Consider the following 15,602-nt stretch of genomic DNA (forward strand, 5'->3'; position numbering starts at 1 on the left):
CAGTGTGGCCACCGAGTCGCTGAATGGCACGTTTTCTTTTCCTTTCTGTGCATAATATTGGCCAGCCTGGCCTTTCCTTGTAGCATGTGTGCTCGCATGAGTGCAATGGAGCCGCTGGCTCTCCAAGCACCTGTTTTTCTTTCTTTCTTTTTAAACATAGTGGCTTGGATTGTTCTGCATGCCCTGGGGCGGGAGGGAGTCTGATGGGCGGCCGGCCCTGCTTTGAGGGCTGCAGTGTGGTGGTGGTCTCTTGGCCCCATCTCATGCCTGCTTCTTGGCTGGTCTTCAGCAGCTCTCACTGGACCAATCGCGTCGGTCGGGCACCAAGCTGTGGGACTGCACAGGCGGGAGAATGCAATGCGGCGGGCACTGTGGGAATTTGGCCCAGGGCGAATCGGAGGCTGCACAGTGTGTGCAAGTGCTGGGCAGGCTAGGGTTACAAGGAGGGATGTGGAGGAGGGAACCTCTTTGCTTCTCCATCCCGGCCAGTTTCCAGAAGGCAAGCAGCAGCAGCAGCAACCGCCACCCTCCCTCCCCAGTCTGAGCGGACAACAGGCAGAGGACCGGCCCAGCAGAAGACACGAACCAAGGAGAGGGAGGGAGGGAGGAGGAGGAGGAGCAGCAGCAGCAGCAGCGGGAGGCCAGGGGGAACAAACAAGTAAATAATAGCGCTGCTTGAGGGGCCCGCCGCACACTTGCAAGCGGCAACAGGCGGCCATTCCCGCCTTCCCTCCCTCCTTGCGCAAGCTGGGCGGCAGCAGCAGCGGCCAGGGCACTCCAGCCGAAGGGGCTGGCTCTGGCGGCCGGTGAAAAGTCCCTTTGAGCCGCGAGTTGCGCAGCTCCATAAACGGGCTGGCGAGAGCCTCCTGCCGCACCTCCCCGGTGTCCTTGGCAAAGGGGGAGCCAGCCCGCCCCGCACGCCCACCGCCGCCGGCCCTCCCGCGGGGGCAGCCGTCGTCGGGCGCCGAGGCTGGGGGGCAGAGGGAGAAGCCGTCGAGAGGCGAGGCTGGGGGGCCGCGGCAGAGGCAGAAGCAGCCGGCGAGGGGTGGCAGTGGCGGGTGCCAGCCGCGGAAGGGCACCCCGCGGGGAGCCCCGAGCGGCAGGGGCGGCCCCGGGAGGGATGGCGGCGGCGAGCATCACCACCCTTCCCGCCTTGCCCGAAGACGGCGGCAGCGGCAGCAGCACCTTCCCGCCGGGGCACTTCAAGGACCCCAAGCGCCTCTACTGCAAAAACGGAGGCTTCTTCCTGAGGATCAACCCCGACGGCAGAGTAGACGGAGTCCGGGAGAAGAGCGACCCGCACAGTGAGTACCCGCCGGCCCGTCTCCGCCCCCCGCCAGACCCCACTCGCTTGCTCGCCCCCTACCAAAGCAACCGGGCGTGAATCAACGGCCCTCCTTGCCACTAGTTCTGCCCTCCCTATGTGGCAACACCCCACAGGGTGTCAGCTAAGGTGTGGGGAGAGTGGAGCCCCATTACAGGTGATTTTGGGCTGTTAGGAGGATTTTTTTTTTTGAAAAAAGAGTTCTTTTAAAAAGTAAAACACAGCCCTATTCACACGTTATGTTCAACACACGTACTATCTGTGTACAATGTATGTGTGCACAGATGCATGTACTGTACACTCATACAGTTATTCATCTGTTATGCTGAATGCACCTACAGCAGTACACTTCCTGTGTGTACCGTGCATTTGAGGGGACCTGTACTCTGGTTTACTTTTAAAATGAAGGCACATGCAGATATTCAGACATGGACTGGTATGGGTGATACCATCCCAGCACATACTTTGAAACAGATATTTGGAGTGCTTGTATTTTATTCATTCATTCATTTATAGTTCAGTTTTTATACTGCCTTTCATAAGTGTAGAAGGGTCATCCAGAGAAACAGCCCCCCCGCCCCTGCTTAAAGGGAGTGTGTCAGGATGTCCTCCACAAATGTCATGACAGACATACTCTCAGTGTGACCCCTTCCTTATCATGTGCGCCAGGATGGTATTGCCCATACCATGAAGCTTAGATATATCTTGGGCCAGGCTTTTGAGCTTCATTACGAATCTTGACTCCTACTGGCAACCATGTGGTCCCTCTGTCACTGGCCCTCCCCTACTGGTTATAATTCCCACAACCTTCTCTATGCCCCACTGACTGTACTCTACCCCACTGCTGTCCTGTTTCGCTCAGCATAATATATACTAGCCACCACAAACTTCCTCGCACCACCTTTCTCCCTCTTCCTGTGTACAGACTGATGTCAACTTTGCCCCTTGTGGTATGTCACATCATCCCAACAGCAAGAGCCATCTCCCAGTGCTCAGTGCCACTCTGTTCACCATCCTCTTTCTGCATCAGGTTGTGTGTACCAGCAATTCTCTTCTTTGGCCCCATCCCTGCTGCTGAATTGGTGTGGAGTATGTCCTTTCCATGAGTATGCTTTCTTCTTACTTCCTTGTGGCTCCTTAAAGATTCATTGTAGCATAAGTGTTCATGGGTCGGAACCTACTTCATCTGATGAAGTAGACTGTAGTCCATGAAAACTCATGTCACCACAATAAATCTGTTGGTCTTTAAGGCACCACAAGATTCTCTTGTTTTTTCCCTACGGCAGTCTAAGGCCAACTGTATAAAATGGGCTGACATCCTGACTAATGAAGTGCATGGGTAATGAGGGTTGCTGGGACATGACTGGGGCTCACATGACACTTCCCCAGTCCCTCTACACTCATGCTGTGCAAGTGAACAAAACATCACCACTCTGTGCACTCTGGAGGTGCTCTGGAAGATAGGAAACACATCACTGAGGGTGAGTGATGTGTTTCCTTTCTTCCAGAGCACTTCCAGAGCATGAGCAGAGTGGCAATGTTTCACCTACTTGCCCACTTGTTTCACCCACAACAGTGGGTGTGTAGAGGAACTGGGGGTGTTGTGTACGAGCCCTCCATTGCATTCCCCACAGTCCCTTATTACCTGCGCATTTTGTTAGTCAGCATGTCAGCCAGGGTATTTCGACTGGGATTGCCATACTTTGTTCACTCACTCTTTTCAGGAAGTTCACACAATGTCATCATCACTGTTGTCATTATCATTGTCAGTGTGTACTGGCTAACTTTTTATTGGTTTTTATTGTTTTGTAAACGGCCCAGAGAACTCTCATTTTGGGCAGTATAAAAATATGATTTAAAAATAACAATAATGATAAATAATAACTGTGTTTTTCTGACAGCAGTATAGCTATGCAGTGACTACGGATGTGCACTGTTTTTAGCACTACTCTTTTGTCTTTTTAGATAGACTGGCACAGTGGGTAAAAACCAGAGGTTACAGATTCGAATCCCCCAGACAATGGGAAACACCTATATTGGGCAGCAGAGATATAGGGAGATGCTGGAAGGCATCATCTCATACTGCATGGGAGATGGCAGTGGTAAACTCCTCCTGTATTCTACCAAAGAAAACCACAGGGCTCTGTGGTCACCAGGAGTCGACACCGACTCGATGGCACACTTTACCTTTATGGGCTTTTTTCATAGTTCAGAAATGCGCACACAAATATGCAGGTGTGGAAGTCGAGATGCAATCACACCTGCAACTCAAAGCAGAAAAGCAGTGACTGTGTGGCACTACAGGAATCGCACACTACTGCTAACATGGCTACCAGGATCTGTCCCTTTTAGTGCCATTCTGCCAGTCACCCTACCTAGGACTTTTTAGCTCTCATTGTTACTTTGAGCTCCCTCCCCCTCCCTCAGACAATCCGTGCATATCAACTGACTGAAGTACTGATCCCATGATTGCAGTGCACTGTGTGTGTTATTTCCCTTGCAAACATTTCTCTAACTCAGTCATCCTTGCATCATCCCCTCACATTATCCAACCTGGTTTGGATCCTTCTGCATTGGATATGATTCCTCTCGTTACCCACTAATCCTTCCTCTGCCCTCTGTGTGTATCGTCTTCCTGGCCTACCTTCCTAGCCCCAGTGTGCCACTTCACATGGTGTTGGCACAGTGTGCCACTTCACATTCCTTGTTACATTTTTGGAAGGGTGGTATATAAATCAAATAAGTAAGTAAATATAATAGTGGCACCTGGCACCTACTTTCTCCAGCTTTACTTCTTTAGAGAAGAGATGTGTAGTCACTTCTTCTCAGACCTACCCCCTGTGCAGCTGGACCTCACTATCATCCTCAGCTTCAGCCACCACTTCAGACTACATATGTAATCTCAGGTCTCTTTTCTTATCTCCCTTGCACCCACCACCATAACTTTGCTCAGATGGTGTAATTTCATCTGGAGTTTGTTTGTCTCAGTTACAAATTTCTAGTTGTGCCAACTTCCATACGTTCCCCATCATTGCATTTAACATTATCTTGTAGCACCTGTAGATGTTACCATTGTCTTGGATTCTGTGTAAAACCTTGAGCCTATTCACAGCTGCACTGCCTGCAATTCTATCTTTTACTTACGGTTCTGCTGCCTATACTTACTTTGAATCCTCTGCATGGGCACCAGCCTAAGCTACCTGATTCCCTGACAATCCCAGGCATGCCCTGTATAGCACAGCACCTCTTTCCAAGTTAGTATGGCCCAAACCTTATTAACTTGTACCTCTAGCTTTGGTTCCTGACAAGTTGCTCAGTTCCCCAAGCATTATTACAGGACTGCACAACTTCGGCCCTCCAGTTGTTTATGGATTACACTTCCTATAATCCCCAGCCAGAATGACTAAGCGTGAAGAATTATGGAAGCTCTAGGCCGATATCTGCAGGAAGGCCAATGTTTTGTACCCCTGCATTATTACTACAATATCTGATCCTCATAGAGAGACTTTATCCAGTAGTGGCCAGTGAGGTTGGTATGGGGGATGGGGTGGCAAGAGTTATTAATTAATTAATTATATTATATTTATACCCCGCCCCTCCAGTTCACTATTGCTTGGGGCAGCTCACAACAATAAGATAGACACAAGATACAATAAAAGTAATAAAATTAACTAAATTAAACAAGAAAAGAAAAAAAAAGAAGGGAAAAGGTTGTCAAATTAAAAACCACAATCATTAGGTTCAAATTAAAACTGAACATTATAAAAGAACCTACCAGATATAACAAAATAATAATGGACTATTAAAACGCCTCCTTAAAAAGGTGTGTTTTAAGATGTTTTTTAAGAACACTGAGGGAGGGAGCATGGCGAAGCTCTTCAGGGAGGGCATTCCAAAGCAGAGGGGCCACAACCGAAAAGGCCCTGTCTCTAGTCGCCACTAACCAGATCTCTGTTAGGGGCGGGGTCATGAGCAGGGCCTGAGATGATGAGCGGAGGGCCGAGTCATATGGGCAAATGCAGCCTGACAGGTACCCTGACCCCAAGCCGTGTAGGGCTTTAAAGGTCAATACCAGCACCTTGAATCTAGCCCGGAAGCGGACTGGTAGCCAGTGAAGGTGACGCAGGATGGGTGTAATACTTGTGAAGCGACCTGCACCCATGAGCATCCTTGCGGCAGCATTCTGAACCAGCTGAAGCTTCTGAACAGTCTTCAAGGGCAGCTCCACGTAGAGAGCATTGCAGTAGTCCAATATGGATGTTACCATGAGTGACTGAGGTCAGGTCCAACTTCTCCAAGTAAGGTTGCAGCTGGCATACCAGCTGTAGTTGGTAAAAGGCGCTTCTGCACACCACCACTGCCACCTGCGCCTCCAAGCACAGTGTTGGGTCCAGAAGCACCCACAAGCTGCGGACTTTGTCTTTCAGAGGGAGCGTGACCCCATCCAACACCAGATTTACTTCATTACTTGGATGATCAGTTCTACCAACCCAGGGCACTTCCGTCTTATCTGGATTAAGTTTCAGCTTGTTTGCCCCCATCCAGTCCCGAACAGACTCCAAGCCCCGGTTCAGAGCATCCACTGCCTCCCTGGTGTCTGCTGACTTAAAAGATAGGTAGAGCTGGGTGTCATCAGCATATTGATGGCACCACAGCCCACACCTATGGATGACCTCTCCCAGGGGCTTCATGTAAATGTTAAACAGCATGGGGGACAGAATAAATCCTTGTGGCACCCCATAGGCAAAAGGCCAAGGGGAGGAGCAGGCACCCCCCAGCACCACCTTCTGAGTACGACCCTCTAGGTAGGAATGGAGCCACCGTATAACTGTGCCTCCAAGTCCCAACCCAGAGAGACGTCCCAGGATACCATGGTTAATGGTATCGAAAGCAGCTGAGAGGTCCAGGAGGATCGACAGAGTCAAACTCCCTCTGTCTATCTCCCAGCGTAGGTCATCCACAAAAGCAACCAAGGTAGTTTCTGTCCCATATCCAGTTCGGAAGCCAGACTGGAAAGGATCTAAGTAATCAGATTCATCTAGAGCTGCCTGGAACTGAGATGTCACAACACTCTCCAAAACCTTGCCCAAGAAGGGGAGGTTTGAAACTGGTCAAAAGTTAATTAAGTCATCTGGGTCCAATTTAAGGAGGGGCCTAATGACTGCCTCCTTCAGGCAAGGGGAGACCAACCCCTGCTCTAAAGAGGCATTCACCACCCCTGCCACCCATGGACCCAGTCCCTCCCTACAAGCCTTCACCAGCCATGAAGGGCAAGGGTTGAGGACATATGTGGTAGGCCTTAACCTTCCAAGCAGCCTGTCCACCTCCTCAGATAACTTTAAAACTCCTTACCGGCCATACCGCCAGCACCTGCAAGATGCGACTGCTCCACCTACAGCACTCACCTGGCCTCTGTGCATGTGTGGTGGCCATTTGTGTGGTTAGCATGGTGTTGCTGACCATGCAAATGGCCACCATACATGTGCAAAGGCCAGGTGAGTGCTGTATGCGGGGCAGCCTCCACTCGGGATGCTGGGCGGCGTGCCACTGCTCCCCACGGCTTGCAAGTGCTGGTGGTATCCACCCAGGGTGGATTTGATTTAAATCAAACTGATTTAAATCATGATTTAAATCACTAGCAGGGTGGATAAAAATAAAAAAAATCCGATTTAAATCAAAAAAATCCAATTTAAATAAAAAAAATCGGATTTTTTAAAATTTAAATCAGATTTTTTGATTTAAATCGGATTTTTTTGATTTAAATCGGATTTTTTTGATTTTTATCCACCCTGCTAGTGATTTAAATTGTGATTTAAATCAAATCCACCCTGTATCCACCCCCAGCACAAACTGGCCCTATCCACTACAGGGGAGCCTGTAGTATCCCCCCGCAGTGCTCTCGCTGGCTCGCTCCCCCCCGCAGCGCGCTCGCTGGCTCGTTCCCCCCCGCAGCACGCTCGCTGGCTCACTGGCTGGCTGCAGCTCTCCCCATTGGGCGGGTCAGGGCCAGGCCATCCCGCCACTGCCTCCCACCTCCTCCTCCTCCTGGCTGGTAGGGCTTTGCCTGCCATCTGCCCACCTCCTTGCTGCCACCATTATTTCTCCCCGCCACTGCCTCCTCTTCTTGGCCGGCGGGGCTTCGCCCGCCGTCCACCCACCTCTTCTGGCTGGAGGGGCTTCGCCTGCCGGCCCTCCACCTCTGCATCCTGATTGCCTCCATTATTTCTCTCCGCTTCAATGCTGGAACTCTTGCACGCTCTAGAGCATCTGCGCGTTAGTAATTGATTGCTCCCCTCACCTCAGAGATCTCCCCACCCTCACCTGAGCCGCACTCCTGCTCCTCCTCCACCCTGTTGCTTTCATCTCCCTCACTCTTCTTGGTCATGGCTGCAGCATTGCTGTCGCCTATTGGCCAAGCTGCAGCCCCCTAACCCCAGAGACCTCCCCACCCTCACCTGAATCCCGCTCCTGCTCCTCCCTCCAGGAGCAGCAGCAGTGGTTGACCGGGCCATTCCTCGCTGCTGCCACCACCATGGCTGCTCATTCACCTCAGGCCGCTGACAGACCCAGGCCCATCCCTTGCCTGACTGCCTCCCTCTGACAATGGCCTCAGTAGCGCCAAACAGCAGCAGTGGTTGACTGGGCCCTTCCTTGTTGCTAGTGCTGCCACAGCCGCTCATTCTCCTCAGGCTGCTGACAGGCTCAGGCCCGTCCCTTGCCCTTCCTTCTGTCTCTTTTCCCCCTCTCTTCTTTTTCTCTTTCTCTTTCCTCCACTCGCTCTTCCCCACTCTTTCTTCTCCCTCCCTTCATGTTTTTTCTCTCCCTCCCTCCCTGAGTTAACAGATTTTGTTCATCTTGTTTCCTCATTTAATTCACACAACGGCATCCTCCTTCTCCTGAAGGGGCTCTTTCCTCCCTCATGACCTGTCTTTTTGCAAACCCCTGTCTGCTATCCTTTTATATATAGATAGATTCCTCTCCTCTACAATCAAGAACATTTTCCGACCAGTAACAGTTGCATTCCAACTGACCTTAACCATCACAGGCTCCTCCTCCTTATTTGCATATGGAATCCCCACTGCCCAATCACCACGGTGTTTCTGCTCTCACAGGCTCCTTCTCCCTATCTGCATATGGAATCCCCACTGCCCAATCAGGTGCTTCTGCTTGCAAACTCTGTGAGCCAATTGCCTCCTTTCTACCACGTCCCCACGAGTGGCCCATCTTGGAGAATTAATAATATTACTAATTCTCTTGTCACTCTGTCCATATTGCTAAGATTTAATGATGTTTCTTTTAAGAGATTCCTCATTCTTTCCAAACCTGTCTGGTGATAGTCACAAAGTGAAACTGGAAAAAGACTAAAGTGGATTTGTAGCAGTGAGGGTGGGATGAGCAGGTGGATAACTAGTTTAAACATTTAAACAAACTTTGTACTTCCACTACTGACATTAGTTTTACTCACATGAGTATATTTGCAAGTTGCTCATATGCCAAAAGTGTAATGTTGGAACTTATACCTATTGGACTTATACCTATTTATTTTTGTGAGTCAAGTATGCAAATTTGCAACTGGGATTCTCACTATATCCTTGCCTGGTTTGTGAGGAGACATGGGATTAAGTCCTTCAGGCTACCCTTGCTGTCACTGCAGTGGCTTGTGTATTCCCATGAGCAAAAGTTGTAACATTAGAAGATACTTTTTTCAGCTGCTAGCTGAAACAGAATCCTAGAGTAAATGGTTTATGGAGCTGATTTAATCTGAACCGGTATTTAACCATATGGCTAAACATTAATAGCTTTATTTGCAGGGTAGTCCTAAAATAATCACACTGATCACATATCCTAAGGGGACGTAAAAGAAACACAAATGGGCAAAAGAAATGCAAGGAGACAATAAAGGAGGTGAAAACAGAGTTTGAGGAACAAACTCATCTTTAACAAAAATGTCTTTAAATACATCAGAAGCAGGAAACCTGCTAGGGAGGTGGTTGGACCATTGGGGAGTGAAAGGGATTAAGGAGGATATGGAGATTGCAGAGAAGCTAAACAAGTTCTTTGCATCTCTCTTCATGGCAAAGGATCCTGAGCGTGTACCTGTGCCTGAACCGTGCTTCTCCGGGACAGAGGCTGAAGAACTGAATCAGATAGAAGTGATGAGAGACGATGTTTTATTTATTTATTTTTTACATTTTATATCCTGCTCTTCCTCCAAGGAGCCCAGAGCGGTGTACTACATACTTAAGTTTCTCCTCACAACAACCCTGTGAAGTAGGTTAGGCTGAGAGAGAAGTGACTGGCCCAGAGTCACCCAGCAAGTATCATGGCCCAGAGTCACCTCAGCAAGTATCATGGCTGAATGGGGATTTGAACTCAGACCTCCCCGGTCCTAGTCCAGCACTCTTTATTATTATTATTATTATCATCATCATTATTATTAACACAGTCAGATAGGTGTTATTGACTGATTTGTTTTATCCAGACATCGAGTCTTTCCCAAGTACCTGGGATGGCTGAATTTTATTATCAGTGTTGTTGCTGTTATTATTATAGATATCATCGCAGAATATAGGCTGTTCCCAGTAATGTTGCATTAATAATAATAATAATAATAATAATAATAATAATAATAATAATAATTTGATTTCTATACTGCCCTTCCAAAAATGGCTCAGGGTGGTTTACACAGAAAAATAATAAATAAATAAGATGGATCCCTGTCCCCAAAGGGCTCACAATCTTAAAGAAACATAAGATAGACACCTGTAGTCCTGTGCTGGGGGTGAAGAGGGCCAGTTACTCTCCCCCTGCTAAATAAAGAGAATCACCATGTTAAAAGGTGCCTCTTTGCCAAGTTAGCAGGGGTCTAGCCACTACACCACACTGGCTCCTCCTATTCTAAACAGTCTGGAAAAATTAAAAATTAACAGATCACCAGGGTAAGATGGCATCCACCCTAGATTCCTTAAATAACTCAGTTGTGAAACTGCCGACCTCCTTGCAAAAATATATAACCTATCCCTACAATCTGGCTCTGTACCAGAAGGGCTCTGTACTGGAAGGTAGCCAATGTAACACCGATTTTCAAAAAGGGATCCAGGAAATTACAGACTGGTTAGCTTAACATCTGTTCTGAGCAAATTGATGAAAAGCATTCCCAAGGATAAAATTGTTAAACATACAGAAGAACATGCCCTGCTGAAGGATAATGAGCATATGCAAAGGTAAATCTTGCCTCACTAACTTTTTGGAGTTCCTTGAGAATGTCAACAGGTGTGTGGATAAAAGTGATGCAGTTAACATAGTATATCTGGACTTTCAAAAGGCTTTCAACAAGCTTCTTCATCAAAGACTATTGAGAAAACTTAGCAGTCATGGGATAAAGGGACAAGCATGTATGGATTGGTAACTGGTTGAAGGACAGGAAATAGAGGTAGGAATAAATGGACAGTTCTCTAAATGGAGGGAAGTAAGAAGTTGGGATCGGTACTGGGACCAGTGCTCTTTAACTTGTTCATAAATGATCTAGAAGTTGGGGTAAGCAGTGAGGTGGCCAAATTTGCAAATGACACAAAACTATTTAGGGTAGTAAAATCCAAAAGGGATTGTGAGGAGCTCCAAAAGAATATCTCCAAACTGGCATGGGCAACAAAATGGCAAATGCGGTTCAATGTTAGCCAGTGTAAAAATGATGCATATTGGACCAAAAGTCCCCAACTTCACATATATGCTGATGGGATCTGAGCTGTCAGTGACTGACCATTGTGGACAGCTCATTGAAAGTGTTGACTCAATGTGCAGCAACTGTGAAAAAGGCCAATTCCATGCTAGGGATCATTAGGAAGGGGTTTGGAACTTAAACGGCTAATATTATAATGCCCTTATACAAAACTATGGTGTGGCCACATTTGGATTACTGTGTGCAGTTCTGGTCACCCTATCTTAAGAAGGACATTGTAAGGTGCAGAAGAGGGTGGAAAAGGTGCAGAAGAGGGCAATCAATATGATCAGGGCATAGAACACCTTTCTTATGAGGCAAGGCTACAACACCTGGGGCTTTTTAGTTTAGAAAAAAGACAACTGAGGGGAGACATGATAGAGGTCTATAAAATCATGCATGGTGTGGAGAACATTGATATAAATTTGTGTCCGTCTCACACAACATTAGAACCATGGTTCATCTCTTGAAAATGATTGCCAAGAAATTTGGGACTGACAAAAGGAAGTACTTTTTCACTCATTGCATAATCATCCAATGGAAATCTCAAGCTGTGGTGACAGCCAACAGCCTAGATGGCTTTAAGAGGGGTCTAGAAAAATTCATGGAGGACAGGTCTATCAATGGCTACTAGTCTGAGGGCTAAAGGCCACCTCCAGCCTCAGAGGCAAGATGCACCTAAATACCAGTTGCAGGGGAGTAACAGTAGGAGAGAGGGCATGCCCTCAACATTTGTCAGTGGGCTTCCCAGAGGCATCTGGTGGGCCACTGTGTGAAACAGGATGTTGGACTAAATAGAGCTTGGGCCTGATCCAGCAGGGCTTTTATTATGACATGGATTTCTCAATCTTATTTACTCACTATTCTTTAAAACTGAGTAAAGACAATAGCAGTTTACTTATTCTGTTCCAGGCAATTGTATTTGGGATCAAAGAGAAATATTTGTAGTTTTGGGAAAGGGGAGAACATAAAAATGGCTACTTTCCCACTGCAATGGTGCAGTTAATTGGGAAGTTCTGCTAGTCTGCTTTCTTACTACACAAGTGCATCCTTGCTCTGTATGTCAGCCAGTAACTCGCATCACTTGAGATTTGTTATGAAGACTGAAAGTGGCAATTGACTTAATAATTCAGCCCTTTGTAAGCTCTATTTGCGGCAGTTTCTTCTCAGCTTTTGTTTTTGACCAGAAAGGAGCAGCAGAAAGCACAGTAGTGTTTGAGTGTACAATGCACGGCGCACAGAAATTGTTATAATCCACAAAATCCAGTATGAGTGAATTTTGATGTCATAGAGAACTGCCGGTTCCTGGAGTGCATGGGAGAGCCTGCCTTTTAGTGTTGGGAAGGAGATGCTGACATGGGCCGTGTCATCCGAACCTGCCAGCGTCAGCATATTCTACCCTACTTGAGGTTCTGAACCTGACATTTGTAACCTGCTTCAAATCTTGGTTAAAGATGTCAAGTCTGGAACTGCAAGAAGAACAGAATATGCCAACATTGGCAGGTTCGGATGGTACACCCAATTATGGCAACTGGAAGTTGAGCTCCCATGCATACTTTGGGAAACAGTGGTTTGGCCGAGCCGCTGGTTCTCCGTGATGACTGAACCCGCCCTTAGTTTTGCTCAAGTTGTTTTGTTTTGTATATGATTATCACCTGATAGGTTTGTAAAGACTGAGGAATCACAAAAGGAGCACTAGTGTTCCTTAGTAAAATGTACACAGAATGGCAAGAGAGTTAATAACACATTTGTTATGCTACATTATTCTTGTTACATACACTAAGAAATAATATCTCATAATATTCCATTGCATAATCATCCAATGGAAATCTCTGCCACAAGCTGTGGTGACAGCCAACAACCTGGATGGCTTAAGAGGAGTCTCCTCTCCATGGAGGAGAGGTCTATCAAGGGCTACTAGTCGGAGGGCTATAGGCTGCCTCCAGCCTCAAAGGAGGAATCTATAGTACTAGTAATAGGGAGGAGGGCAGGGGGCTGTCCCTGACCTTCTGGAAATGTTCTGGAAAGCATTTCCAGAATGCTTTCCAGGACAGAATCTGGTAACTATAAATGCAGTGCTCTGTGTGTGTTTGCAGGGGGTGGGGTGGGGTGGGGGCGGAGTGGGGAAGGAAGAAATCTTTAAAAATATCTTGATTCTGTAGCCAGAAGAAAAGCACATAACTTCTTATGTACCCCATAAACCAGTTGGATCATTGGGGGTTGGCTAAGCCAGACACTGGTCGAGGCCCCTCAACCATCATGGGACCTACTGGTCCTATTCTGATCCAGTGGTGATAATCTGTATGTAGAAGCAGAATCTCATGTGTCACTCCCTTTGTTGGATTGGGACCCATATGTGTAACAAAACATATGTGCAGATAACTTTATTTATTTGTTAGATTTTTATACCATTTTTCATTAAAGCAATCTCAAGGCAGTTTACAAAATTTTTAAAACAGTATAAAATTATAAATAAAACAGTTACACAATAAAAATGTTAAACTGGAATGTAAAACTACAAATCTAATTAAAAATTTTAAAAAATGTACACAATAAGACCATAACAGAGCAGCAGCAACAAAAACAACACTTGTATAAAAGCCTGGGTGAAAAGCAAAGATTTCACTTCCTTTCTAAAAACTGTGATGGAGACTGAGAAGCAGATGCCCAACTTTATTTCAGTCTAGCAACTTGGACCATATATATATGAATCTTGTCACTTATGTACAGTGCTGAATATATGGTTGGTGCTGTCCGGTTTGGCAGTGCTGATTACCTGCTTAGGAAAGGGTCTCTGTTTTTTTAAAGAAATAATTGGATACCTTGTCAATATTATCTGCCATAAAATGATCAAGCTTCCATACTTATGTTTCATACTTGCATTTTTATATACATTTGTGCATTTTATACACATTTTATACACATTGTGTATACTTATGTTTCATACTTGCATTTTTATACACATTTGTGAGATGAGATTATTGGGGTGTGTGTGTGTGGAACCAACCACCCCAATTGTGCCTCTTTCTTCCTTGTCTCTTGATGTCAATATCTCCTCTTTCAGCAATTCAGTTAAATCTAATCTGAGCATTTTTGCCCCCATTTTGACCTGTTCTCTTCTTTCCTCCACCCTTAGCTATTATGCATTTTCTTTGTTTAGTCTTTGTTGATAAAGACTCTTTCAGATTTTCTCCACTGTAGTGATACTCCCCTCTGTCAATTCTGCACTTCACCTTCCCAAGTTAAAATTACTACTTGTTCTTTTTTCATTATAATTTGATAAGGCAATATAAGGCAATATAATGTATATAAGGCAATATAATTTGAACTGGCTCAGTATCAAAACAACTCTGAGAAAAGAGCAAGGGACACTCGGGATCATTTTGGATGATACTGCCTGACTGGTTTCATCTGTGGATCAGTGTGTACATACAAGTCTTCTCCCCATCCAGTGTCCTGCCTTGCTGCTGCATAGTTGTGTGTGTGTGTGCACGTGCACACATGCGTGTGCCTTCATTTTTTCTGTCTAGTACAATGATCTCTCCTGTTGTCCCTTGAGCCCAAGCTTGCACAGTTTGTAATAATACTGTGATATTTGGTTTAAGTCTATCTGGAATGGGGTGACTATTGGAGATATAATGGTGTCATCAGCTGTCTCCTCACAGATGAATTCTGCTTGTTATTTTTCCAGCTTCTCCTTTGTTTCTAGAAGTCAAAGCACAACAATAATCTTTAATGAGGCTAGGATAATCACACTGCATGCAGGCTGCTTCTGTAGGTACTGTGTACAGAGTTACAGCAGACGCGGTGATAACCCTGCCTTTCTTCTTAACTGGATAACGTTGCATTGGTTTCTGTTTGTAATTTAAGGGAGTATTGCTATATGCTGCCCTAAGTTCATGTTTAATCAGAACTGCAGTTTGATCTCGGCTATCTCTCTCATTTTGAAAGAAACTTAGAAAACTTCCACATGTTTTTGCTATCTTTGTTGATCGAGTGCTATCTCTCTAAGGATCTTCTTCTGTACTGAGCACTAATGTTTCCCATATCTGAGACAGCTCCCAGAGACTGCAGACTATCAATGTGGATCTCACAGACCATCATACAAGTGGTTCTTATTGGCTGATCCTTTTACTAAGTTCAGCCTTAGCATCTGGACATTAATAACTGATACATTCCCCCCAAATCTGTCGGTTAGAAGTTTCACTACTTTAGTATAACTTGCCTTGGTTTCATATTGGTTCAAAAACCTTGCTAACAACTGAATATCCCCAATAAAAACTTTCTGTCATCAGTTTGGGCAGTTTGAATATCAGTGACTATAAGACTTCTGATATTGAGGAGAGCAATATCAGAAGTCTTACAGTCACTGATAAAGAAGTTACACACTTACATTATGCACAATTTTCTCATAATTTGCATTCTTACTTGGACTATTAATCAAGAATAATAGCCCAAGAAACCACCATTGTATTCAGCTATAAAAACCTAATGGCAACCAACACACAAAAAACCAACCAAATCTTTAAAACTATTAATAATTCTTTCATTGATCTTCCT

The 15,602-nt window shown here is 45.9% G+C and overlaps 1 protein-coding gene across 1 annotated transcript in view; it reads left to right on the top strand.

Moving 5' to 3' along the window:
* Nucleotides 1-852: 852 nt before the first annotated feature.
* Nucleotides 853-15,602, top strand: part of FGF2 (fibroblast growth factor 2) — a 38,551-nt gene continuing 23,801 nt past the window's right edge. The window contains exon 1 of the mRNA XM_053256595.1: nt 853-1,304. Within this exon, the coding sequence (XP_053112570.1) occupies nt 1,121-1,304 (184 nt within the window). The 5' untranslated portion in view covers nt 853-1,120. The remainder of the gene's footprint in view (nt 1,305-15,602) is intronic.

Source organism: Hemicordylus capensis, chromosome 5, assembly GCF_027244095.1.
Source record: "Hemicordylus capensis ecotype Gifberg chromosome 5, rHemCap1.1.pri, whole genome shotgun sequence".
NCBI classification, from domain to species: Eukaryota; Metazoa; Chordata; class Lepidosauria; order Squamata; family Cordylidae; genus Hemicordylus; species Hemicordylus capensis.